Source organism: Ctenocephalides felis, unplaced genomic scaffold (genome assembly GCF_003426905.1).
Source record: "Ctenocephalides felis isolate EL2017-DRISC unplaced genomic scaffold, ASM342690v1 CF-g0.4_SCAFFOLD_03573, whole genome shotgun sequence".
NCBI lineage: Eukaryota > Metazoa > Arthropoda > Insecta > Siphonaptera > Pulicidae > Ctenocephalides > Ctenocephalides felis.
This window is the reverse complement of record NW_020539727.1, coordinates 16,096,657-16,124,428: the sequence shown is the minus strand read 5'-3', so window position 1 is coordinate 16,124,428 and position 27,772 is coordinate 16,096,657. Positions and strand designations below refer to the sequence as shown.

Genomic DNA, 27,772 nt, shown 5'->3' with positions numbered 1-27,772 from the left:
TAATTAGTGATGGAAATTCTTAAATTATTTGGATATTTTCACACATGTTTTAACATTTTCTTGCATTCGATCACGATTACGCCTGAAATAAGATAAAATATATTAATATTTTATAGCAATATTTCTGGAATATATTGATTTTATAAACTCATAATAAATTCAATTACTTAGCTTTTAATCTAAAAACATTTCTGGCATTGTAGTTTATTGAAAACTCATATTTTCTAGAACTCGATCACAGTTAAATCTGAAATAATTAAAAATACAGTAAATATAAAATGTTAACATTAATTTAAAACAGTACAATTATAATTTTAAATTAAAACAAAAAACTGTTGATGGAAATACGAATATCAAATATTCAAAAGCGATAATAAATTATTGAAAAGTCTGCATTTAATAAGTTTGTTAATATTTTTATTACCTTTATCAAATCCATTTTTGCTATGTGATAGTTTTTATGTTACAGCTGATTTTACATCCATTTCAATTTAGTCAATCTAGAATATATAAAATACATCATTGTTTACTAAATATGTATGTTGTTTATATAATATAAGTAATGAATATACTTACGTACCTTAAACATAAAACTCAAAATTATGTTAATTAACCGCTTGATTTTAATTATAAACTGTTCACAAAATATGTTTTTAGCCAATTATCATTTGATATCATAAATCATTTTATTTTTCACTAAATATTCACATTTTTCCAGACTTACTATATATTATGAATATATTTTAATATTATAATAAATTCTAAATTCAACAAGAATTGCTAAATGCACTGCGTAACGAATTTCATACTATTGAAAAATGCGAGGCTCTGTCTGTGCTTCGTTCGATGGTAATGCAATAGACTTAGAGCATTGTTAATCAAAGGGCGGTTCTAACATATTTTTATGTATTTTGATGTTTTTGTATCATTTTATGTTACGAAGTATACGCTCATTAATTTGTCGTTATTAGTTTATTCAGTGTAGTAGTCAGTAAAGTATATCCATAACTCCCTTTTCATTCATTTCAATATGAGAGAGTTAGTAAATTGCATAATCAGTGAAACGTTACTTAGAAAATATTCAAAACAAAATTAATAAAATTGCTATTAATTATCATTATATCAAATATGTTTACATTTAGAAAATTTTTAATGTTTATATTTATTATTATTTTTTTTTTGCTGAATTATATTAAATAAATTTTATCTTCACAAAACATAATAATATTTCACTTATTTTATTCTACGTTATGGGCTTATTGATTCTTTCCTTCTTCAAGAACTAACCAACAAGCATTTTTTATAATCACACTATTTACTATGTACACAGTAATAAATTTAAAGAAGACTTCTTTTGCCTTTAAATAATTTTTTTAATTAAACTTTTACTCTTAAATAACATTAATGTAAATAATAAACTAGTATAGTAATATAAATAATAATTGCTATTAAAAATGCAAGAATATATAATTAAAACAAAAGTGCAATGATATAATATTAGTTCATAAAATACGTATAAAATAAGTTCGGCCATAACTGACATATAGTTAGGTAGTCGTCTTCTAGAAACACCGAAGACGAAGGACAACGATTCGTACGAAGGACCGTACACGAAGCGAGATAGCCTTATACAAATATCGGTTATATGAAAGAAAGAAGAGACACAACTCAAAAACCAGATGTTCATACATAGCCATATACATGTTAATAGTGCAATTTCAGAATATTTTTATTCTATAGGAATAAATATAAAACGTCTATATTTATAAATATAAATCGATATATTAACAAATTTTACAGATGATAATAGATTTAAATAATATTAATACATACCAAACAAGAAAAAAACAAATTTAAGCAAGTCATGTGACTAACTACAAAATTTCATTATTTAACATTTATTTTATTCGAAGTTTTGATTTTATTTTATCAAACATTTTGTTTAATTTTTCTTTCTCAGTGCGGTACATAATGACATTATTTAAGTTTGTTAATTATTCTGGTACTTTTGTACTACTATAATCTTGTAGAATTTTATTTTTGTTTTGTTTACTGAATGATGACATACTTACAATGTCGTTAAATAATATAGTTAATAAATAAATACAATATAGTTAAATTATTTATTGCTTTTTTAACTTCCCCTAGGGTATTTATAGTAATGAGACGAAAATCGAAAATGAAGATTTTTGCATATCTTCACGTTTAATAATGGATTTAATTAATTTAGCTTTAATAAATTAATTCTGATCAAAAATATGTTTTTTAAGAGTCGCCATTGATGTTTTTGGTGCTAATTGATGATTTAAAATTGATTATTTTCTTGACCAATGTTAATGTTACTTATTTCCCAAGTTCGATAATAAAGAAAAAATAAATGTGAACATAATATTTACAATTTATATTGAATTCATATAAAATTTATATCAAACTGTTAATTACAATCGAGCTGATCAATGATTAGCTATGTATTAGCTAAGATATTATCAATGAGTTAAATTCTGTTTTTTATATGAATTAAATAATATTTTTAAATGTGGATTAAATAATAATTTTGAATTTGGGGTAAATATTGTTTATTTATATTAATCTTATATTGATTTTCAATATTGAGCTTATATTAGTTTTGAATGGGATTTTAATATTGTTTATCAATATATTATATGGAGCCCATATTGGTTTTAATATTGACACTTACACAAAGGCATTAATGTAAAAAAATGTATCAAACTATTAATTACGATCGAGCATATGACCTTTTAAAAGCTTTAATCGTGTTTTTGGTGATAATCAATTACTTAAAGTTAATTTTTTTCGTAACCCTTATAAAGACCACATATTTCCCAAGTTCAATAATACTAAAGAAACGAATCGTGGTTGCCCAGAAAAAAATGCATAACCCCCACATTTGAAATTTATATTTAATTTATAAGAAAAATGTATCAAACTATTAATTGCGATCGAGCATATGACTTTTTAAAAGCTTTAATCATGATTTTGGTGCTAACTAATTATTTAAAATTATTTTTTTTCGTAACCCTTATAAAGACCACATATTTCCCAAGTTCGATAATACTAAAGAAACGAATCGTGGTTGCCCAGAAAAAAAAGCATAATCCCCACATTTAAAATTTATATTGAATTTAAAAGAAATATGTATCAAACTATTAATTGTGATCGAGCATATGTCTTTTTAAAAGCTTTAATCATGATTTTGGTGCTAATTAATTATTTAAAGTTATTTTTTTTCGTGACCCTTATAAATACCATGTTTTTCCCAAGTTCGATGATACTGAAGAAACAAATCGTGGTTGCCCAGAAAAAAAATGCATAACCCCCACATTTGAAATTTATATTTAATTTATAAGAAATATGTATCAAACTATTAACTGCGATTGAGCATATGACTTTTTAAAAGCTTTAATCATGATTTGGTGCTAATTAATTATTTAAAATTATTTTTTTTCGTAACCCTTATAAAGACCACATATTTCCCAAGTTCGATAATACTAAAGAAACGAATCGTGGTTGCCCAGAAAAAAAAGCATAATCCCCACATTTAAAATTTATATTGAATTTAAAAGAAATATGTATCAAACTATTAATTGCGATCGAGCATATGTCTTTTTAAAAGCTTTAATCATGATTTTGGTGCTAATTAATTATTTAAAGTTATTTTTTTTCGTGACCCTTATAAATACCATGTATTTCCCAAGTTCGATGATACTGAAGAAACAAAACGTGGTTGCCCAGAAAAAAAATGCATAACCCCCACATTTGAAATTTATATTTAATTTATAAGAAATATGTATCAAACTATTAACTGCGATTGAGCATATGACTTTTTAAAAGCTTTAATCATGATTTTGGTGCTAACTAATTATTTAAAATTATTTTTTTTCGTAACCCTTATAAAGACCACATATTTCCCAAGTTCGATAATACTTAAGAAACGAATCGTGGTTGCCCAGAAAAAAAAGCATAATCCCCACATTTAAAATTTATATTGAATTTAAAAGAAATATGTATCAAACTATTAATTGCGATCGAGCATATGTCTTTTTAAAAGCTTTAATCATGATTTTGGTGCTAATTAATTATTTAAAGTTATTTTTTTTCGTGACCCTTATAAATACCATGTATTTCCCAAGTTCGATGATACTGAAGAAACAAATCGTGGTTGCCCAGAAAAAAAATGCATAACCCCCACATTTGAAATTTATATTTAATTTATAAGAAATATGTAGCCCAATATTGAAAACCAATATAAGATTAATATAAATAAACAATATTTACCCTACATAAAAAACCAATATAAGCTCAATATAAATAAACAATATTTACCCCAAATTCAAAATTATTATTTAACCCACATTTAAAAATATTATTTAGTTTATATAGAAAAACAGTATTTAACTCATTGATAATGAAAGTTTATTTATTCTAAATAAATACATACATTTTTAAATAGTTTATGTATTGAATCTTAATAATTTTATTAACAATTTACACATTATTTTATGATAATAAGATATAGAACAATCAAAATATTTTCAGTCATTATAATAATTTGGAGGATCTTAATGGTAAATCATAATCTCATCTTTGTTAATCCTATCGCCTTAATTGTCTATTCATAAGTATTTTAATTAGTGATGGAAATTCTTAAATTATTTGGATATTTTCACACATGTTTTAACATTTTCTTGCATTCGATCACGATTACGCCTGAAATAAGATAAAATATATTAATATTTTATAGCAATATTTCTGGAATATATTGATTTTATAAACTCATAATAAATTCAATTACTTAGCTTTTAATCTAAAAACATTTCTGGCATTGTAGTTTATTGAAAACTCATATTTTCTAGAACTCGATCACAGTTAAATCTGAAATAATTAAAAATACAGTAAATATAAAATGTTAACATTAATTTAAAACAGTACAATTATAATTTTAAATTAAAACAAAAAACTGTTGATGGAAATACGAATATCAAATATTCAAAAGCGATAATAAATTATTGAAAAGTCTGCATTTAATAAGTTTGTTAATATTTTTATTACCTTTATCAAATCCATTTTTGCTATGTGATAGTTTTTATGTTACAGCTGATTTTACATCCATTTCAATTTAGTCAATCTAGAATATATAAAATACATCATTGTTTACTAAATATGTATGTTGTTTATATAATATAAGTAATGAATATACTTACGTACCTTAAACATAAAACTCAAAATTATGTTAATTAACCGCTTGATTTTAATTATAAACTGTTCACAAAATATGTTTTTAGCCAATTATCATTTGATATCATAAATCATTTTATTTTTCACTAAATATTCACATTTTTCCAGACTTACTATATATTATGAATATATTTTAATATTATAATAAATTCTAAATTCAACAAGAATTGCTAAATGCACTGCGTAACGAATTTCATACTATTGAAAAATGCGAGGCTCTGTCTGTGCTTCGTTCGATGGTAATGCAATAGACTTAGAGCATTGTTAATCAAAGGGCGGTTCTAACATATTTTTATGTATTTTGATGTTTTTGTATCATTTTATGTTACGAAGTATACGCTCATTAATTTGTCGTTATTAGTTTATTCAGTGTAGTAGTCAGTAAAGTATATCCATAACTCCCTTTTCATTCATTTCAATATGAGAGAGTTAGTAAATTGCATAATCAGTGAAACGTTACTTAGAAAATATTCAAAACAAAATTAATAAAATTGCTATTAATTATCATTATATCAAATATGTTTACATTTAGAAAATTTTTAATGTTTATATTTATTATTATTTTTTTTTGCTGAATTATATTAAATAAATTTTATCTTCACAAAACATAATAATATTTCACTTATTTTATTCTACGTTATGGGCTTATTGATTCTTTCCTTCTTCAAGAACTAACCAACAAGCATTTTTTATAATCACACTATTTACTATGTACACAGTAATAAATTTAAAGAAGACTTCTTTTGCCTTTAAATAATTTTTTTTAATTAAACTTTTACTCTTAAATAACATTAATGTAAATAATAAACTAGTATAGTAATATAAATAATAATTGCTATTAAAAATGCAAGAATATATAATTAAAACAAAAGTGCAATGATATAATATTAGTTCATAAAATACGTATAAAATAAGTTCGGCCATAACTGACATATAGTTAGGTAGTCGTCTTCTAGAAACACCGAAGACGAAGGACAACGATTCGTACGAAGGACCGTACACGAAGCGAGATAGCCTTATACAAATATCGGTTATATGAAAGAAAGAAGAGACACAACTCAAAAACCAGATGTTCATACATAGCCATATACATGTTAATAGTGCAATTTCAGAATATTTTTATTCTATAGGAATAAATATAAAACGTCTATATTTATAAATATAAATCGATATATTAACAAATTTTACAGATGATAATAGATTTAAATAATATTAATACATACCAAACAAGAAAAAAACAAATTTAAGCAAGTCATGTGACTAACTACAAAATTTCATTATTTAACATTTATTTTATTCGAAGTTTTGATTTTATTTTATCAAACATTTTGTTTAATTTTTCTTTCTCAGTGCGGTACATAATGACATTATTTAAGTTTGTTAATTATTCTGGTACTTTTGTACTACTATAATCTTGTAGAATTTTATTTTTGTTTTGTTTACTGAATGATGACATACTTACAATGTCGTTAAATAATATAGTTAATAAATAAATACAATATAGTTAAATTATTTATTGCTTTTTTAACTTCCCCTAGGGTATTTATAGTAATGAGACGAAAATCGAAAATGAAGATTTTTGCATATCTTCACGTTTAATAATGGATTTAATTAATTTAGCTTTAATAAATTAATTCTGATCAAAAATATGTTTTTTAAGAGTCGCCATTGATGTTTTTGGTGCTAATTGATGATTTAAAATTGATTATTTTCTTGACCAATGTTAATGTTACTTATTTCCCAAGTTCGATAATAAAGAAAAAATAAATGTGAACATAATATTTACAATTTATATTGAATTCATATAAAATTTATATCAAACTGTTAATTACAATCGAGCTGATCAATGATTAGCTATGTATTAGCTAAGATATTATCAATGAGTTAAATTCTGTTTTTTATATGAATTAAATAATATTTTTAAATGTGGATTAAATAATAATTTTGAATTTGGGGTAAATATTGTTTATTTATATTAATCTTATATTGATTTTCAATATTGAGCTTATATTAGTTTTGAATGGGATTTTAATATTGTTTATCAATATATTATATGGAGCCCATATTGGTTTTAATATTGACACTTACACAAAGGCATTAATGTAAAAAAATGTATCAAACTATTAATTACGATCGAGCATATGACCTTTTAAAAGCTTTAATCGTGTTTTTGGTGATAATCAATTACTTAAAGTTAATTTTTTTCGTAACCCTTATAAAGACCACATATTTCCCAAGTTCAATAATACTAAAGAAACGAATCGTGGTTGCCCAGAAAAAAATGCATAACCCCCACATTTGAAATTTATATTTAATTTATAAGAAAAATGTATCAAACTATTAATTGCGATCGAGCATATGACTTTTTAAAAGCTTTAATCATGATTTTGGTGCTAACTAATTATTTAAAATTATTTTTTTTCGTAACCCTTATAAAGACCACATATTTCCCAAGTTCGATAATACTAAAGAAACGAATCGTGGTTGCCCAGAAAAAAAAGCATAATCCCCACATTTAAAATTTATATTGAATTTAAAAGAAATATGTATCAAACTATTAATTGTGATCGAGCATATGTCTTTTTAAAAGCTTTAATCATGATTTTGGTGCTAATTAATTATTTAAAGTTATTTTTTTTCGTGACCCTTATAAATACCATGTTTTTCCCAAGTTCGATGATACTGAAGAAACAAATCGTGGTTGCCCAGAAAAAAAATGCATAACCCCCACATTTGAAATTTATATTTAATTTATAAGAAATATGTATCAAACTATTAACTGCGATTGAGCATATGACTTTTTAAAAGCTTTAATCATGATTTGGTGCTAATTAATTATTTAAAATTATTTTTTTTCGTAACCCTTATAAAGACCACATATTTCCCAACTTCGATAATACTGGAGAAACGAATCTTGGTCGCCCAGAAAAAAAATGCATGAAACCCACATTTAAAATTTATATTGAATTTATAAGAAAAATGTATCAAACTATTAATTGCGATCGAGCATATGACTTTTTAAAAGCCTTAATCATGATTTTGGGGCTGATTAATTATTTAAAGTTATTTTTTTTCGTGACCCTTATAAATACCATGTATTTCCCAAGTTCGATAATACTGAAAAAACGAATCTTGGTCGCCCAGAAAAAAATGCATGAAACCCACATTTCAAAATTATGTATAATTTGTGTAAATATAAAATTGGAGGCGTAAATCAGATGGGAAACATGTTTATTATTTGTAATAAACCATATAAAACACTTTTCCGATGAATTTTCCAAATTTTCCATAATTTTGAAAACAAATATTGTCCGGTCCATCTAAAGACAAGATTCGAATATTGCGCCACGATATTTTACCCCTCTAGCCACGATACATTTCTACTAGGGTAAATATTTGTTATAATTATTTATTTGAGTTAACGCCTCTGATAAAAATATTATATTTATTGCTTATTCACAGCAACAGTAATTTGGACAAACAAAGCAATACGATCAGAATATTTATTTGAAGATAATTTAAACTTAAACGTGAAAGATGGTAAAGTTTGTCTGAAGATGACGATGGCCCTTTGCCCAAAATGCAGTTTTCAGTTGCAACTGCAAAGTCAGGATGGAATTATATTTTATTCAAAAACAATCCACGGCAAAGAAGTATTAGTTTAGTATAAATTATGAATTATTGGAAAATAAAAGATGTATATTTTTAGATCACGAATGAATTTTTGCACACGAAGGAAAATATTTTTCTATTCGATGTTCCCAATAGACAACCTTTGCGAGGGTATAAACTGAAATTTAGTTCAATTAAAATAGGAATGTCTAATGATGCATTTTGGGCAATAAGTGATGTTAGAAGTTGCAGTATAGGTAATTATATTACATCCAATACATTACATTTTCTAGCTTTTAATACCTTTTTATTTTTATTGTTGCAGATGGATCCAAAATTTTTCCTTTCAGAGGTATTGATTATACAAATCAACATTGTCTACTATTACATAAAAATGTAATGCAATCCTTGTCGAATTATAATTTAAAGAACCAATTGGCGAAAAACGGGCCACTAAATTGTTCTGAATGGTTTGAGTCAAAAGAAAATTGCGAAAGAGTTCGACTCACATCATTAGATGGAAAACAAACTAGTTGCATTCCCGGATACAACGGAGAAGATTGCAAAAGTACTAAAAATCAAAGATAATTATTTTTATTTTTACTACTTTTCAATAAATTCATTAAATACTACAATTACTTATTACTGCATTAAGAAGCTTTTGATAAGAACAAGATTTTAAATATTTCAGCTAAAACAACGGTAAAGCAGATTATTACAGTTGTAGATTCAAATTATTCAAAAATGAAAATTCGACTCGAATCATTTGAACCCGTTGGAAGTTGGGCAGATTATATGACATTGCAATATCAGGTGAATGAAGGAAGTTCATCTGGAAGTCCTTGGATGAATATTGGACATCCAGTTCCAATCTCAAAATATAACGAAATCAATATAGATGTACCTTATAAAATAGCAAGAGATAGTTTGAGGATCCATAATGAGGAAAAGGGAATATTGTTCAGAGTTTTGTTGCTTCTGGATGAAAAAAATGAATACAATGATGATGTACCAGGATCAAGAGTGGTAGCAACATGTTATGATGGAGCTGCTGGTAAATGTAGTACAGGCGGTCCTCGATTACGTCGTTTCGATTTACGTCGTTTCAAGTTACGTCAAACAATGTTTTGACACTATTCCTCAAGCATACGTCATTTGTTTCGATTTGCGGCATATCGGAGAATTCACTTGTCGCATGGTCTGTGTCCGTGAGGGGTGCGGGCGGGGCGCGGGCGGGGCGCGGTGTCGTCTCGTGCGGGGAATATACCCCGCAAATGTCGCTGATTTTGTTTAGTACATTCAGGGACAACGGACAATCAAGACGTAATAAATTAGTTTTTTTGCATCTTTGACAGTTTTTGTGTTTACATACATATTTAAGTGAATTTTAAACAATGCCACCTAAACAAGACTGTAATAATAAAGTGAAGAAGAGAGTAAGAAAGTCAATTACAATGGAGGTTAAATCTAAGATTTTAAAACTCAAAGATCGCGGTTATTCGACTTCATCTATTGGACGAGAACTTAATTTATCACGCACGACGGTACAAACAATATTGAAAGATAAAGAAAAACTCTTAACAGCTCTTCCTTCCGTCTCTTCAAACAGCACTATTATACGCAAAAGGAATGCTTTAATTTATGAAATGGAAAAACTGTTGTACAATTGGATTCAAGATCAAACTCAGCGACGGGTTCCTCTAAGTTTGGCTATTATACAAAATAAGGCGCTGAGTATCATCAACACACTGCAAAATAAACGTGGCGAGAATAATAGTGACGAATCAAAGTGTTTTTCTGCCAGTCGCGGATGGTTCATGCGCTTTAAAACGAGATATTCGTTACATAACATTCGAGTGCAAGGAGAAGCTGCTAGTGCCGATCATGTGTCTGCTCAGAGTTTTCCTGGAATATTAAAGGAAATTATCGAAAGTGGAGACTATTCGCCTAAACAAATTTTTAACGTGGACGAAACTGGTTTGTTTTGGAAAAAAATGCCCTCTCGTACTTTTATATCACAGGAAGAAAAGTCTATGCCTGGATTTAAAGCGGCTAAAGATCGTTTGACGTTGTTATTGGGTTCGAATGTTGAAGGTGATCTTAAATTGAAACCCCTTTTAGTTTATAGGTCTGAAAATCCTCGAGCTCTCAAAAATTACGTCAAGAGTACTCTTCCAGTTATATGGAAGGCTAATCCAAAGGCATGGGTTACATCAATACTTTTTGAAGAATGGTTTACTAAGCATTTTATACCTGAAGTGAAACAGTACTGTTCAAACAATAATTTGGCTTATAAAGCTTTACTTATTTTGGACAATGCTCCCGGCCATCCTGTGCGTATTGCCGATATTGATCCTCAAATCAAAGTCGTGTTCCTGCCTCCCAACACCACTTCATTGTTACAGCCGATGGATCAAGGAGTTATCGCGTCTTTTAAGGCCTATTATCTCAGGAGAACTTTTTCACAGGCTGTAAAGGCTAATGAAAATGATGGCATGGAGCTGAGAGATTTTTGGAAAAGTTATAATATCCTGCAATGCGTAAAAAATATTGCTACTTCATGGGATGAGGTGACACCCAACAATTTAAAAGGAGTGTGGAAAAAGTTATGCCCATTTTTTTTTGAGCCATCTGAAAGTTCTACATCTACAGATCAACCAAATGTCGATGAGATCACAACTGACATTGTTCATTTGGCTAACCGTTTCCCTGACATTGCAGTTACTACTGATGATATTGATGATCTGTTAAGCTCACATTCGCAAGAACTGACTGATGAAGATCTTATTGAATTGGAGGCACAAGTACAAAAGGAAGCACTCGAGTCACAAGAAATAGCTTCTTCTATTAGTGACTCTGAAAAAGAACTTACACTAAAAAAACTTTCCGTAGCCTTTGCAAATTTGAAGAATGCCATGAAAATTTTTGAAGAAAATGATCCTAATTTTGAGAGAAGTTTTAACGTTAATAACAAAATTTGTGCAGCCTATCACTGTTACCAAGATCTGTATGATAGCAAGAAGAAAGAAGCCAAGCAATCTAGAATTGATAGTTTCTTTAAGCCAAAAGTTTAATTTATTATTTATCATTACATATGTATAAGTTTTATAATTATTATTAAAATTAATAACATACAAATACCAAAAATAACTAGCAATTTCATAAGTACATAATTTATAATTATTTTAAGAACTTACTTTTAATAATAAAGTACGTCCTTTGTTATAAATGCAGTTTTTTTTATTATTTCGAGTCCGTGTGGAACCTAACCCTTGAGTTTTACATGTAAACATATGAAAAAATATGTCTCGACTTACGTCGTTTCGATTTACGTCGCGTATTTCGAGAACCTAACATGCCGTAAGTACGAGGACTGCCTGTATAATAAAAAGAAAAAAATATATATTAGAAAAATAAATCGTGAAAATAGAACTAAGGAATATATATTTTATATACAAATATTAATCTCAGTTTGATATATTTGATATTGACGCTAGTAATATATCATTACTCAAAAAATATTATACGTGAAAATCGTGAAATTTATTTATATGAAAATAGTAATTCATTCAAATTCACTTTTAAATCCCATTTTCATTCATTTAGTTTTATAAATATATAATTGAATTGAATGCGCGAATATTTATATACATGTATATATTATAGGAATTGTAACAGAACCTACAAAAAATAATGTTACTATCTCAATGGTAAGTGATTCATTCAAATTGCACATCAAAACAAAAATTTAATTTAAAAAGTTGATTACTTCTCAAATCTTGAATCAGCATAGGCCAAAAAAAGGATATTGTCCTGTGGATTATTACGACATTACATTACAAGAGGGCACCAGTGCAAACATTGCTACTCGTATCAACGATACTTCATATATAATCAGAGATTTAGAACCATATACAAAATACTACATTGAATTCAGAGTAGAAACAAAAAACTTCCAAATACAATTTATGACACTGAAAGGAGGTATCTGTTTAACATTATACACTAATTCTCGAATTACAAAACAAGAAATAACTGCAGATCCAACCTAAATATTTTTTAGAACTAGGTCCAGTTTTAAACTTAGCAGCATATTCTTTTGATGGTGACAAGTTGTCTTTACGATGGAGAGATCCCGAGATAACCAGAGGAGCAACAATTGAGAAATATTCAATCACAATATCTGATGAAAACAATAGAAATACAAGAACAACCACTGTATATAAATCTGAGGCATCTTGCTTATTATGGGATGGATATTTATGTTCGACAATAAAATCTCTTGATTCAGACGTATACAAAATTGAGGTATGTTTGATACATTTATCACAAATTATGAACACACATAAAACACTTGAATCTGATTTAATTCTGAGCTTTTTTCTTACAGGTTCGTGCTGTGTCAAAACTTTATAAAGGCGACCCAACTGTGATAGATAATATAATCCTCGAACAAAGAAGTATGTTTTTTTAATTAATTTTAGAATTTACAAAATACAAGTCAAATTTGTAATTCAATTTGAAACGTTTAGTTGACTTAATATATGTTATTTGTCATGTTTTATTAATTAAACTGTTACTTTTCTACAACTAAATTAGTTAAAAATCATAAGTGTATCCTTATTAACTTCCCGAAGGAGAAGTTTATGTTTCAGAAATAAATTGGAACTTATAATTTTAGAACCTAGTGCACCTTTGAATTTGCGAGTTGACACTGATCACTATGACACAATAGTTTGGGAACATCCTTGGATTCCTGGTGGAAAAATTAAACATTTCCAAATATCATGGGCACTAGAGTCATCTGAACTACTGATTCATCCAAGTAGTAATACATTTTATTGGAATGTTAGTGTATTTGAAGATAAGAAACAATATAAATTCAAGGTGATGTATTTCATTACTGACTATCACTTTAAATTAATCAAAGTTATAGAACTGTTTTATTTTATTTAGTTGAAAGAATTATCTCCTGCCAGTACTTATAGTGTTAAAGTTAGAGCATGTAATTCCTTCCAAGGAGAAATGTCGGAAATTAAATTAAAGACGCCTCTTCCAGTTCCAAACCTTAATGTAAAATTATACGCAACACGACTAGTTGCAAATAGAATAGAAATTAATATTCCTCTTGATACAAACAGTTTAGCAAATTCAACTAAAAACAGGTACAATAATAGCAATAATGGTCAATGTTGTGCAGGAATGATATATGGATTACATTTTTCAGTGGTTACTATGTGGTCATCCGAGAACCTATGAGTGATAATCTTTCTGAAGACAAAAAAAATTATCACAACCGATACAAATTTACATACAAAAAGATATTTGAAGAGGCTGCAGTAGCTGAGAAATATGATTACGTAACATGGATAGCAAAACGGATGAATATTGTAAAAAATTGCTTCTTACCTAAATTGCACTTGATAGGTTCAAGTTAAAAACTTAACTCATTTGCAGGCGGATATCTTAATACATCAAAAAGTATTGATTGGTACAAATTCTATTGATGGTGACTTTATGGATTTCGTCTTGTCGGAAGAAACAGATTACAAAATATCTGTAGTCTTTTATAATACCGATGGTGAGAATTATACATACAAGACCTTGTTCAATGAAAAAATTATAGGAATCAAACAAAGTTCTTCCTTATGGAACCTCCTGCTTTTGTTGATTCCAATTCTGGCAGTCGTCGTTTTTGTTTGGTAAGTACGAAATTAATAGAAATACAAATAAACATTTCCAGTTTTGATTACTGATTAAAGAGGTATTCTAACTAGGTATAAACACAAAAAAACGAATGCAATTCAAAACGATGGAACAGTTTATAATGCCTCTTTTCCTCTTATAAATAAGCAAATTATTCTAAGTCATCCAGTAAGTGAAAAAGATTTTGAAGACTACGTCAGGAGATCCTTATTGGACGGAACTCTGGACAAACAGTACAAGGTTTAATAACCTTTCTTAATGCTTTTAGCACCTTTGATCACACAGGGTTAATTAAAAGATTTTACAATATTTAGTCCATTTTAAATAATACGTCTTTAATTTCAGGCAATTCCTAAAAAGTTCGATTATTCCGTTTCGAATGCACTTAAACTACAAAACAGGGATAAAAATCGATACATTCACACCTTGCCTTGTAAGATTCGATATTACTATTTATACCACGATATTTAATTCACAAGTTTACTTATTCCATTCTAGATGATTGGACGAGTGTAAGACTGGATTCACTTCCAAACGATCCTTGGTCTGATTACATCAACGCAAGTTACATCGATGTAAGTTGAAAAATTGAATTTAAATTAACATAATATATAATATGTAACCGTTTTTAGGGTTTTGAAAGATCCAAGGAATACATAGCAACTCAAGGGCCAAAGGAGAACACTGCCTACGATTTCTGGCGAATGATTTTGCAGGAAAAAGTTTCAGTCATCTGCATGTTGACACAATTAAAGGAAAAGAATTTAGTAATGATGCAACATTATAAATTTGTTGATCAACTGATCATTTCTTGACGATTAAAATTAATTTCAGGACAAATGCTTCCAATATTGGCCTCCAATAGAAAACGCATGTAAATATGGAAATATTACGATAACCAATCCCGAAACTACAAAAATGAGCGGAGACTACATTGTCAGGAAATTGTTGATCAGTTCTAAAAATGAGCGATCTTCAGTTAGTACATAGGGATGATATTCTTATGTTATTAAGAAACAAGTAAAAAATGTTCAATTTTAGGTTTTGCATCTGCATTACACTGATTGGCCCGATCACGAAACAACTCGTTATGCGGATTCTCTTGTTCCATTGTTGACAGAGTTTCAAAAGATTTCATCCAATGATGGTCCAAAAGTAGTTCACTGCAGGTTAAATTTATTTGGATTCTCAATATAATTTGTGATAGTTTTTAGTATGTTTTATATTCTGCAGTGCCGGCGATGGCAGAACTGGTACCTTCATTCTGGCAGATATTTGCGTCAAGATGGCTCGAGCAACTGGTAAAATAGACGTTTTGTATTATCTGAACCAAATTCGAAAACAAAGGGCAAAGCTCGTTAATTCTGAGGTAAGATAAATGATCAAAATAATTATGAGCTATTATATCTAAAGATTTTTTTTACTTCAGAATCTGTACAAATTGGTGCACCTGACGGTTCTGGAAACTCTTTCGGGCAAACCGACTGCCATACCATGTTTTCAATTAAAACAAACAATTTACCAGATGAAAGATTCTAATACCTTGTTGGATCAATGGAGATATTTGGATCAAGTATCATGGAAAGATGATTATATTACTGGAATGAAGGACAAACCAACAGCAAAAGAAGTTTTAAGGCCGGAAAACAGAAACACTATAGTAGCTGGTATGCTGTCAATATGATCATCACTTGAATTAATTCTAACATTATGTATATTGCAGGTAAAAAAGGAAGGGTCGTCATCACACGAGCGATTTTAGCAAATCCTGATTCGGATTACATAAATGCAGTACTTGTAGATGGATTCAAAACCAAGGAACAGTTTATCGTCACACATTTTCCTTTGGAACAAACTATTGACAACTACTGGAGAATGATCTTTGATAAGAGAGTCAAGATTGTGATCGTATTTAACGAAGTTGATATAACGGATCCTGTAAGTTAATCATTGAAATTGTCTTCTGACAATCATAATACAGTAAAATATCATATTATTACAGACAGTGGTCAAATTCGTACCAACTCGCATCAACCAAGAAATTCAACCATCACCTCGTATTACTATAAAAACTTTGAACAAGAACGATAGCGACTTCTGCACAGTCTATGATGTACTTGTGAGTAATGAAAAGTCACCAGAAAATCATTCACAAGTCAAGGTGATGCAATGGAAGGGTTGGAAAAGTGATGAGACTTTGCCTTCAGGAGATGCACCTCATAGAACTAACATTCTTGTCCAATTGTGGGAAGTGGTAAAGGAGGCGATTGAAGAGAGCGAATTTGAAAAGAGTCCTATTCTTCTGACTTGCTAGTAATATAACACAATTCGATCTGATTTATTGCTTAAATATATTTTATCTAATTATTATTATCCTCAGTGATGGAGCAACTGCTTGTGGCCTTTTCGCAGCACTAGTGTTCGTCATCGAAAAAATGAGGATCGACGGCGAATGCGACGTCCCACTCGCTTTAAAGACCATCAGGAAATACAGAAAGGAATTTGTTCGAAAAGAGGTCTAAATTCTTTTGTTCATATCTATTCTACTACAAATAGTTTTATAAATCTTCATATCTTTTGCAGGAACAGTACGAGTATTTATTGGAAGCTGCACTCGATTATCTCGACAAACCTGAAGACAATGTAAAATATTTATAGATACTCAAATTAATCATTATTTCAGACTTCTGTCATAAATGTAATTTACAATATTTTAAAACTAAGGTCATTAACTAAGGCACTAAATAATATAATGTATGGTAATAATGATATCGATATAAATATAAATTTGTGTTATGTACAAGTGCTTTTATTATATTCTACACATTTTTGGGGTATTATTTTTGGAATTATTTTATCTCCATTTATTTTTTAAATTATTTTAAAACTAATTTATCACTGAAGCTATTTTAATAATGAATCAGTTCACCCAGACTATTTACCGGAAAATATTTGTGAACCGAAATTGTTTTCAAGAGTACAGATTGTATGAATTCTTTTTGCAAAATTTCTTCTCATCTAGTTTGTGTTTATCCTGAATGTTTTTTTCTCATTTTTTTTCAAAGTCAAATTTCAGAACTTATCCAAAAATGTTTGGAAATAAAGTACAACGTCTACAAACTAAAATTTACCCTCAAAGGTGACCCAGAACTCAACGTCAATCCAAAGTGATAGTGTTGATTGTACCTATCATATGGTGAAAATTAAAAAAAATTAACGAAGTTTGAAAAGCAAAAACTTTAGACTATTTATTGTGAAAAAATAATTGTAGTTTTGTACTAATAATGGGTATTATTTTTTCTTAACAACTTTCAGTAGACAAAAAATCATTGTTATGAAAATAGTTACTCTAAATTCTTGGAATTGCTCGAGTTTTTGGAAAAGTAACAAAAGAAATAAAACAGGCAAAACAGTAGGTAATATTATAAAGCACAAATATTTAGATTTTATATCCTCCAATTTTTTTGGAAACTTTCAGTAAATGAGTTAATAGAACAAAAATAAATTTTTTGATTTTAAATGTTTACATAAAAACAACAACTAGAATTATGTTAACAGACAGATAAGTGCGGTGCAAAATTTTAAGAAATAAAATAAATATAAATTTTCAGTGAAAAAATATTATCACATTTGCTAATAAATGATACAGTGCTTTTTAAGTCGAAATGTAAATTCAAAGTGGAAAAAGAAATTTCGAACAGAAGTTCCAGGTACGATAAACATCTCGGACAGCATGATATCAAGCAGTAGTGACATTGATTAAATATATAGATAATTATAGAAATTGATAAATATAATTAATATAATATTTATATAAAATAAGCAATAAAAAGCAATTGCTTTATTAATAATAAATTATGTTAAAAAAATTCTATTTGCACAAAATTAATACTCTCGAGAAAAAATGACTTTAAAATACAAAATCTTCTGACCATTGTCAAAATTTTGAAAATATCATTAATAATAAAATAATAAATATTTCAAAGTATGTTATCTAAACTTTGTCAATTTCTCATCGAAAGAAATTCGATATCTCATATATCGAACAAATAATTAAACAATAACGTTTTCTGAAGAAATCAGTCCACAGTTTTTATAACAAGATAATATTACAAATAAGATAAAATCTCGCAATGTTTATCGTTTATTTTTAGTAATATCAATAATTGCAACAATCTTTTTTTATCATTTATATTATCATCGATTTATTGGAAATATTGCGATATTAAAATTACTTTGAAATCAATGTTATATATATATATATATATATATATGTATATATATATATATATATATATATATATATATATATATACGAGGTCTGTTCAAAAAGTACCCGGAATTTTCGTTTTTTCAAAAAAATATTTATTTATTCGTCTACATTAATGTGGTCCCCTTCAAAGTAGTCCCCCCCAGATATAATACACTTATGCCAGCGTTTTTTCCAATTTTCGAAGCACCCTTGATATTCACTTTTTGATATGTCCTTGAGCACTCTCAGCGATTCGGCCTTTATTTCTTCAATCGAGGAAAACCGCCGTCCTTTCATGGGTCTCTTCAACTTTGGGAATAGGAAAAAGTCACACGGAGCCATATCTGGTGAATTTTTGCACTTTGCAACACTTTATTTCATTTTTACGCAAAATTTAATACAAATTCTTTGACTTTTCAATTTTTCCATTGTAAAAATCGCCGAGCTCAGAAAAACACGTCGAACCTTAGCGACTACCACAGACAAAGTAAACAGTGAATATAGCTGAAAATTTCATCATACTTTAGGGGCATGTATACCAACACAATAAAAAAAAAATTTTGACAATCAGACACTCCAGGCCCGCGAAATTTAATTATTAGTAATTCCGGGTACTTTTTGAACACACCTCGTATATATATATATATATATATATATATATATATATTCGTAAAAAAATTATTTTAACATTGTGATCTATTATTGGTATGTAATTGTGATACAACCCTTAACTCCATTTTTACTGAAGTAAAATCAAAATTCAATTCAGACAGCCTCAGAAACTTATCAAATAAAAGGTACTGACTGCGAGTTTATTTACATAGGCGAAACAAGGTAAAATCTGAGCAAACGATTTAAAAAAATCAGCAAACAATTTAAAACTATGATTCCAGACCAAATAAACAAGTTAAACCATAACGTAGTTTTTTCTAACCCTCAAATCTAACACTTCGAACGAAAACTTGTTCAATTGTTGTTTATTCAATTATTTGGCGATAGGATTAAAAAATAATTCATAAATTAACAAATAATAAAAGAAACGACTTACATCTCTGAACGAAAAAAATACAAGGTATTCTATAAAATCAAGAAATTCTAGAAATTCTATAGTTTATACCATTCTCATAATCTGCCAAACACATATATGCAAACTTTTATGACAAGTATATTTATATAATTTCATCCCCAAAAAATACAACATTTCTACCCTAAACTGAGAACAATCAGTACACATTATCGACATCTTAATAAATATTATACATGTCTATCTGTGCGTTTTGTGATGTCAAAGTATATAAATTTCACAATAGTGCACATCTTTAATATCATGGTGCAATAGTGTATAATTAATTAAGGGTATGAAATTGTAAGTGTTTTTAGATTAGTTTATTATTACTATTATTTTTTTCTTAAACTATTACACAGTTTAATTATTGCAATTAACAGAATATTCCACTGAATGAATGCTAAGATGAATTTTAAATAATTCGTTCTATCTCTTTCTCTGTTTCTCATTCCTCTTTTGTTTCTTACACCCCGCAACCACTCACTCTACCGCACGTGCCGCATAACCTTGATCAGTTGTGGTAATGCACAGCGAGCGAATATCATGCAATATTAGAAGGAAAATATGTGCTACTTTAATTTCCCTTTTTATTAATTATTATAGTTATGATGTCCTTTACAAGTTTAGTGTTTAATAAATTTTATATAATTTTTGTGTTTTTCCTGGTTTGGTATGTATATATATTTCTCTTTTTTATATTTTTATATTTAATATCAACTATTGCTATTTATGTAATATGTTTTCTTAAATTGCTGAATGATGACACACATTAAGCGTCGAAACGTTTAATAGAATAAATATTTGTTTCATTTTAACCTTTTTTTTAGGTCGACGATCGGGCTGCAAAATACTTCAAATATATATAATATATATATATATATATATATATATATATATATATATATGTATATATATATACGAGTTGTATATTAATTGTGAAATCTGACAAATAAAACATATATAAACAAACTAAATAAACATTTGTTCCTCGAACGATAACATATAAATATCAACATTGTTTATTGTTAAGTGAATCATTTATCAATCCATTCCTCCTGCCAGCAGATGACTAAATTGTCATCATTCTTCATAATATGTAATTTTTTTATCTTATCACCGTGCAGTCTAGTGATATCAGCCCCACCTCAGTAATCGGCAACTTTTCTCGAAATAATTTGTTGAAATTGAAATCGCAAAAGATAACACCGGCGACGAGACATCAAATGACAATTTTGCAAAATGTCTCTAAATGGAAAGAACCACTGGTGAAAATCGGTAAAGGATTAGAAATTGAAGTTTAAATTAAATAGTTGGTGCTTATGAATTTTGAAAATATATCAGTTGGAAAATGGGATATCAAATTCTAATTGTCTTCATGTAAGTTTTGTATAATTTGTTTACATTTATTTATAGAGCAAGATTCAATCATTTTGTACATAACTATTTACTATTGAGAACTTCCCAAAGGAGAAGTTTTGTGTTTATCTAGTAAATGTGACTTTGCAAGTCTAGTAAATTCGACGTTGCAAGTCGCTCTGAATTGAATGAGACCAAATTTGAAATTTTGTGTGTGTGTTTGAGCCGATTTTTGACCTCAAATTCTCAGAAACGGCCAAACCGATTTCAAAAATTCTAAAACCATTGTATGTTACTCGATACGAATTCGCGTTTACCTCCAACTGATATCTCACAAACGGTTTTTACATTTTCTAAATTCAAATAAATAGTTTCCTTATGATATTAGATAATAAATTGTTTGATTGACTATTAATTTAAAAAAAAGCTCAGAATGCATAAAATTACTTAATCAGATTTTATGATCAGATGTAAGGTGGATTTAGTTTTAGCAGTTAAAATAAATCGTACAAATACAAATTTTGATAAATTATAAACAAATATCACATATATTTTATAACAACACTTTTTCCATTATATCTGTAATATTTATTATATCGACTCACACATTCTTCTTAAAATCATAATTAAATACTGTAATCCTTTCTAATTTTAAACATTTCACAAGTATTGGTGTTTTTAGAAAAAAAAGAACTATAAATATTAATAATATTAGGAATTAATTTTTTTAACTTGATGCAAGTGGAATTTTGCATCAAGGCAAGTTGCATGAATTTCCCGACTTAATAAATCATAATTAAGACAAATACTTTATATTTGTATAAAAATTTTAAATGTTTATTTCAAAATAAAACTAAATGTCAATATAATAACTAAATCAATCGAATTTCAAATAAAACTTACAATATTTATAACAGCATTTGCGTAAAGAATTTAACATAGTATGTAAAATTGTATTATTATTAATATTTTAAATTTCATTCACTTGAGGTAGAGCTATAAAATTTTAGGATATTCATAAAAACCATGAACCTTATCACTATGTTATTAAAAATACAAAAAATATGTTTTTAAATATTAATTACTATCATTGCAGAAAATCTAATCAGCATAAATTTTTTTTGTTTTTTAAATCGATCATGTGTATTTTAATTATAAGAAAAGGTCAACTAAGGGTCACACAATAATTTCTTCAATTTTAGTGTCAAATGATTCAGAATGACAGAAATATCAAAGAGACAGAAAATTAGCAACTAATGAAAACAGAACCTTTTTGATAAGTTAAATTTTATACTGCCATAGTAAATTTTTACACAAAAAAGTATCATGTCAAGTTATCAAGTGTGATAACTTAACTTATCTGAATAAGATCAATAAATTGATTAATCAATTTTTTTTAATTGAGAAAATATTTTATGATTTTTTTCATTCGTATATTAGTTTTAGTCATTATACAAATCTCATAGTTATAAATATAATACTACTGATACTTATATACCTACCTACTCCTATATAGTTTTAAACCTTTTCACTCGCGAATTGCAGAATTAATACGTATTTTTATATGCTTCCGAGTAGAAAGGCTTAAATAACTTTTCTCTGTTTTAATATTTAAAGCAAAGATAACAAACAGCTAGAAACGTATTGAACTTTTTCACACAAGGTTTGAAATAGATTATAACAATACCACTAGATAAATTCTATTTTGGTTCTAACTTTATCCAAAAATCCAAAGAGAAAATTGTAAAAATTTATTGTCTTTATCATGAATTTGAATGAATAAAATTAAATTACATCCCCAGTCAGAAAAAAACTAATTGTTCATCATTAAAGAAGGCTTGGAGTTTTGAAATAATTTTTGGAATTATATTTTTTAACTTCCCGTAGGGTAAGTTATAGTAATCGTCCAAAAATCGAAATCAAAAATTTTTACATTTCTCGACGTTTTGAAGGTTTTTGAACATTTTGGCATACTTCAGAAAAAATGGATGTGTGTGTGTGTGTGTGTGTGTGTGTGTGTGTGTGTGTGTGTGTGTTTTGTATGTCCGCTTTTTTTCGTCCACGTTTTCGGGCGCACGGATCAACCGATTTGAATGGTTTAAAAAACATTCGATTCCTATTGATAGGGAGATGTGCTGATTAGTTTTTGGCAAAGGCAGGTCCAGCCGTTACGGAGATATGGAGCAAAGAGTGCAAAAAATTGAAAGCGAGTTTTTGAGAGAACGGAACAACCGATTTGAATGGTTTAAAAAACATTCGATTCCTATTAATAGGGAGATGTGCTGATTAGTTTTTGGCAAAGGTAGGCCCAGAGGTTTCGGAGATACAGAGCTAAATTTAAAAAAAATGGCAGTTTTTGAGAGAACTAAGCGTCCGATTAAAATGATTCAAAGAACTTTCTGCTTGTTTCAACAAAATAATTGATTTTGGAAAAAAAAATTTTTTGTTTCTAATTTTTTTTTCAAAAATTTTTTTTTGTAATTTTGGACTAAAAATTCAAAAAATCACCCAGGCTAAGCACAGTCTAAGCGCCACTCTGGTACAAATGTTTACGCAAGTGCGTTTAGACTGTTTGTGTACTGGAGCACTTTTCCAATTTTGTGAAAATTATTGAAAAATGTGAAAATGCCGCCAATCTGAGCACAGTATAAGTGAAAATGTCGCACAGAATTATTTGCAAATGCGTTTAGACTGTGACTATGCAGGAGCACTTTTTCAATTTTGTGTAAATTTGGCAACTTTTTTTTTTTTTTGAATTTGATTCGAAATGAAATGACGATTGTTAATGTTCTGGAGATGATAAATTGATTTATTTATAATTAACTTTCCATAGGGTGAGTAATCGCAAAAAAATCGAAAATGAAAATTTTTATATATGTTCACGTTTCAGAGGTTTCTGAATATGTTGGCATACCTTGGAGAAAATTGATGTATGTGTGTGTGTGTGTGTGTGTGTGTGTGCGTGCATGTGTGTGTGTTCGGATACAAATTTTCGTCGACGATTTCGGGAACACGGATGAAGCAATTTGAATAATTCAAAAAACATTCGATTCGTATTGATAAGGAGACGTGCTGATTAGTTTTTGGCGAAGGTAGGTCTAGCCGTTCCAAAGATATGGGGCAAAAAGGGCCAAAAACGGTAACTCAGTTTTTAAGAGAACGGAGCGTCCGATTTGTATAGTTCAAAAAACATTTTACTTGTATTAACAAGATGAAGATTTGATCAAATTTTCATGAAGATAGGTCTAGCGGTTTCAGAGATCTAGTAAAAAAAACTAAAAAAAAAATAACATTTGGCGGTCAACAATAATCATTAGACATTAGACATATGCATATCAAATTATCAGATATTTTATTGAGATTTTAACAATAAGTATAAGTTTTGTTTACATTCCTATGGGTTCCGTACTAATGTTTTTCCGTTAGACAGCGACGCGGCGCTTACGCGCTTTATATTTTGTCTCTATGCAGTTAAAGAAGTACGATTGCTTTGAAAAAAAGTTCAGATCTTCCAAAATATGTCAAAATGAAGATAACATTTTTTCCAAAAAAAAAATTTTATAAAAAAAATTGTTTAAAAATTTTTTTAAAAAAAAAATTTTTTTTTCCAAAAAAAGTAATTTTTCGTCCAATTTAAAATTTCCAAAAAATCTTATTTTTTCGAAGTAAAATTTTTTCAAAAATGTTTTCAAAATCGTTTTTAAGAAAATAATAATTTTTGGCACGGGAAGTTCCAGCAATTTGCCTTAAGGCACGATGCCTTAATTGCCTTAAGACAGAATTTCACTTACAGCTAGTTAACAATTATTTCATATGCATTATATATTCTATGAGTTATAATGTTCTAATCAACTCAAAGTGAATTAAGTTCTACTAAAAAACGAAACAGGTTAAATAAAAAAATAACTATATGTGAAAATGTTTACACGTAATTTTAGGTATCAACCAAGACTTTTTTAATTCTGCAATATCACAAAAACAGAAGAACTTAATATTTAGTTAATATAGTAGAACTTTCTTCTTATTAGTTTCAGAGAAATAACGCAAGTAAATGAACTTTATTTAATAGTGAAAGACAAATGGTATCGATTAAATTTACTTTGTTTAAATATTTTCTGTATCTTCAATATATATTTATATATATTAACACTAGGTTTACGGCACCCACCACTTAGAGAAAATTCAAACTCAGATAAAATGCTTAAGAAATAGTAATAATCTTAAATATTTTGTTTTGTAAATTAGAATTACCATTAGTTTTCAGTTTAATAGTTTTTAAAACAAAGACCGATACAAAAAAAGTCATCCATGAACAACATCCGTACACGCTGTTCATCACGCGGATGTCGTCCATGGACGACTGTTGGTATTAAATATCTGTATTAAATAAGGGTATATTGGGTATCCTTTTTATTGTTGTGTATAAATGTATCTAATGTATATTTCTAATATCGATTTAGTGCGTTACAACTATGGTGTTATTCTTCACATGCCGAGAGTGGTGCCTTTGTGGCCACAAATGGTACACACCATGTATGTGTGATGACTGGAGAAGCAACAACATCAGCAGTTGCATGGAATACATTCGTCAACCACCAAAATGGTAAAAAATCTACCATAAGTATAAATAATTTGATCGCTGTTAGTGAACAATTTAAATTAACCTGGTACTAGCTTTGTTTGACTTTTATTTTACAATTATATATTTTGAACATTTATTTATTGTTATAATTTTCTTGTACATAAAAATAAAATTCAAGGCACAGACTTTATATAAATTTTAATAGATTTCATATAATAATTCTCTTAATCGTTATTAGTTATTTATAAAATTGTTACTGGTAAATTGCGCAATAAATATTAAATATGTGATTGATGATTATTAATTGTTTCCTAAATAATTAACGAATCAGCAATTATTTCAACTTCAAGATAATGATATCGCAAATTTTAAACATTTTTATACAGTTTATGTCTTCTCATGAAACAGATACCAATTCGGTGAAATATTTGCCGGAACGTTCACGAAATCTTTTATGGGAACATAAATTAAACGACAACTTCTGGCAAAAGACAAACTCCACTAAATTCTACTTTGCGCCAAGGACTGATTCTGCATGGAATGGTTTTGTATAAATTTAGTTGTCTTTGACTCAATTAATTTCACTTTGTATCAATATTTTAAATAAAAATACTTGCATTTTCAGATTTCGAAGAAAGGAATATGACTATTTCAAAAGAAAAAATTCTTATATATTTTCCTAAATATCCAATCGATGACCAAGAAATGTATATAAGTGCTTCGTTTAAAGTAAAATCCGATGCCCATGTCATGTTTTGCGAAAATGAAGATTTCAGTAACAGCAAATGTTACATGGTCATAATATCGGGATACAATAATGCGAAATCTTTAATTCGAAAATGTAAAATGGGTATTCCTCCGCTATATCCTGTCGAAGAATCTTGCAACAAAACTCAAATTGAAACTACTCATAGTGTAAGTTTTTAATTATGACGGGAACAAAATAAGGAAGAATTCGTACTATAATTATTTTTATAAGAAAATATTTTGTCTATTACTAAAATGTAATTTTCAGCCACTTCTGAATGATCGTCACTGGAATCATTTCACGTTTTCGATACAAAAATCTAACAGTAACACCGAATTTAGAGTATACTCACAAAATAATGAAACAGGTGAAATCGAACAAATATTAAATTATAAAGATACAATGAATCCATTTGATATTAAATGGTTTGGTGTAAAAACGTACTTGGAAGGAGGGTTATGGAAACTACACAATTGTAAGTTTTCGGTAATAATAAGTTAAAATAAAAAATGTGGACGCATGTATTAAAACATTTTGGTGTACGACATTCGATAATGATATAAAATATTAAACACGAGGAAGATTTTTCTAATTTTTCATAAATCTATTAATAAACTTTATAAGTTTTGTTTTTCAAATTGTAGAAATTGAAATAAATTTTTGAAACATTTGTTTCACTTCATTCTTGAACTATCATCATCATTATATAATATAATTTATTTGCAATTTCATTATAGTTCAACATAAATTAAAACCGTTTTTAAGAGATTTTTAAAAACATTTTACGATACAAATTTTTATCATACATATACACCTTAAGACTTTCTTGAGAATTTTTCATTAATAAATATTTTTTATGTTTCGAGAATATAGAACATGTTTTTTTATCAGGAACTAATAATAACAAACAAAGCATTTGTTACACATTACACATTTGTACATAATATTAATTATTTGGAAATTAAAATGCAATTAATTAATAAATTTATTAAATATTTAATTTAGATACGATTTCAAATAACATTTCTAAGTATTATTCGAATCTATAATTGGAAAAAATGAAGTACATGATTTTTATATAAAATTTGTCTTCTTTTAATAAATATTTATTACAATTATCGATATTTTTATTTATAGCAACAATAGTTCGGAGGAACAAAATGATACAATCAGAACACTTATTTAAAGATGATT

At 27.9% G+C, this 27,772-nt stretch overlaps 2 protein-coding genes across 2 annotated transcripts; both read left to right on the top strand.

The window, feature by feature from the left end:
- The first annotated feature begins 10,262 nt into the window (after window positions 1–10,262).
- LOC113389639 (tigger transposable element-derived protein 1-like) lies at window positions 10,263–11,942 on the top strand. The gene has a single exon (XM_026626658.1). It carries the CDS (start codon window positions 10,263–10,265, stop codon window positions 11,940–11,942), a length of 1,680 nt encoding a protein of 559 aa, XP_026482443.1.
- Window positions 11,943–12,836: 894 nt separating this feature from the next.
- On the top strand, window positions 12,837–27,764 carry LOC113389638 (receptor-type tyrosine-protein phosphatase C-like). Its single transcript, XM_026626657.1, has 23 exons — window positions 12,837–12,852; window positions 12,932–13,176; window positions 13,259–13,328; window positions 13,550–13,755; window positions 13,825–14,033; window positions 14,096–14,258; window positions 14,326–14,570; window positions 14,646–14,814; window positions 14,920–15,007; window positions 15,073–15,149; window positions 15,207–15,341; window positions 15,409–15,552; window positions 15,616–15,743; window positions 15,808–15,943; window positions 16,004–16,241; window positions 16,298–16,512; window positions 16,577–16,887; window positions 16,955–17,090; window positions 17,158–17,217; window positions 26,217–26,373; window positions 26,456–26,745; window positions 26,846–27,033; window positions 27,716–27,764. Exons 1-23 carry the CDS (start codon window positions 12,837–12,839, stop codon window positions 27,762–27,764), a joined length of 3,675 nt encoding a protein of 1,224 aa, XP_026482442.1.
- Window positions 27,765–27,772: the final 8 nt, after the last annotated feature.

Bases quoted from the DNA above. Each gene is read 5' to 3' on its own strand.
- LOC113389638 (XM_026626657.1), top strand. The intron at 14,259-14,325 runs GTAAAAAATTGC...ACTCATTTGCAG, and splicing joins TAGCAAAACGGATGAATATT to GCGGATATCTTAATACATCA. The intron at 15,150-15,206 runs GTAAGTTGAAAA...AACCGTTTTTAG, and splicing joins TCAACGCAAGTTACATCGAT to GGTTTTGAAAGATCCAAGGA.
- LOC113389639 (XM_026626658.1), top strand. From the start codon at position 10,263: ATGCCACCTAAACAAGACTGTAATAATAAAGTGAAGAAGAGAGTAAGA.